This window comes from Vombatus ursinus, unplaced genomic scaffold, assembly GCF_900497805.2.
Source record: "Vombatus ursinus unplaced genomic scaffold, bare-nosed wombat genome assembly UNPS02015111.1, whole genome shotgun sequence".
In the NCBI taxonomy this organism is placed as follows: Eukaryota; Metazoa; Chordata; class Mammalia; order Diprotodontia; family Vombatidae; genus Vombatus; species Vombatus ursinus.
Genome location: NW_020954889.1, coordinates 2,460 through 4,008, shown reverse-complemented (window position 1 = coordinate 4,008; position 1,549 = coordinate 2,460). Strand labels below are relative to the sequence as shown.

The 1,549-nt window shown below is 34.7% G+C and overlaps 1 protein-coding gene across 1 annotated transcript in view; it reads right to left on the bottom strand.

Moving 5' to 3' along the window:
* Positions 1–999: 999 nt before the first annotated feature.
* LOC114031252 (zinc finger protein 345-like) overlaps positions 1,000–1,549 on the bottom strand; it is a 2,619-nt gene continuing 2,069 nt past the window's right edge. Inside the window, exon 2 of the mRNA XM_027846292.1 lies at positions 1,000–1,549. Coding sequence (XP_027702093.1) covers positions 1,035–1,549 — 515 coding nt within the window. The 3' untranslated portion in view covers positions 1,000–1,034.

Below are 1,549 nucleotides of genomic sequence, written 5' to 3'. Positions count from 1 at the left end.
CCTACTTGGGCAGCACAAAGAGATTTTTAGTTTTTTTTTTTAATTTTCAGTGTGTGTTTATTGGATAAAATACCACCCATGTTCCTTTATTCTGAAGCCATGACATCTACTGTATTATTCTCCACTGTGTATCCTCTGTTTGTTCTCAAGAAATACCCTCTCAAGTTAATAATATTCATACAACTTTTTCAAGTTTGAATCTACTGATACAAAATAAGCAATCTGCCATTTAGAAAAGCCCTCCCTCATCGCTAATTTTTCTATGAAGGAAGACTTAAATGATGAACTTTTATAAATTCTCTGTAGGGAAAGGCTTTGTAACAATTATATTTGTACACTTTCTATCCAGTATGAAATTTCTGATGTCAAGAGAGTATGATGCCCTATTGGAAGGTCTTTCAACATGCATTATATTCATTAGTTTTATCTTTGATATAAAATCTGTAACATTTACTAAGCTCTGAGTTGTAATGATTGACAACCCAAAATATATTACATTCATAAAGGTTTCCTCTCAAATGACTTCTTTGATGGAAGTCATATCTCCTTCACAAAGCCCCTCCTATGATCATTTCTGTAAAGCTAGCATTGATAGTGCTTCAAGGTTTGCAGAACCATGTACATATTTTACCTCACTGGATTTTCAAAGGAACCCGATATCATTCCTCACTTGCAGATGGAGATACTAAAGCCAAGAGAGGTTAAGTGAGTTGCCAAGAGTCACACAGCTACTAAGACAGAATCTAAACTCAGGTCTTCCTGATTCCAAATCTGGTATTCTTAGACACTTTACTACCAAAGCATCTCATCACAGTATTAAGCTTCTCTCCAATATTTTCTAATATTCAGTAAGTATTTTCTTCCAACTAAAGGCTTGCCTACAATGAAGTTTCTCTCCAGTATGGATTGTGATTCTAAACAAGTTCTAAGCTCCCCTGAATGGCTTTCCCAAATTCATTAAGTTTTCTTCCCCTATTTTTAAGATTCAATAGGACACAATTTAATAATTCAATAATAATTTAATAGAGTAAGATTTAATAATATGTCTTCTCTGCCAAAAGTCCATCATATTCCAAAAGTTTCTCTCCTATATTAAATTTCTGATGTTCAAGTGATGTCTTCCAACTTAGGGCCTTCTGACATTCTGATGAAATCTTTCCCCTGTGGGTTTTTTGATGTTCTGTAAGAATTGTCTTCCTGCTAAAAGCCTTCCCACATTGATTACACTGATAGGGTTTTTCTCCAGTATGAGTTTTCTGATGTTGACTAAGACTTGTCTTCTCTCTGAAAGCTTTCCCACATTCATTACATTCATAAGGTTTCTCTCCAGTATGAATTTTCTGATGTCGAGTAAGTCTTGTCCTCCTAATGAAGGCTTTCCCACATTGATTACATTGATATGGTTTCTCTCTAGAATGACATTTCTGATGTTTACTAAGTCCTGTCTTCTGACCAAAGGTTTTTCCACATTCATTACATTCATAAGGCTTCTCTCCAGTATGAATATTGTGATGTTCAGTAAGTGTTCTCTTCTGACTGAAGGCTTTCC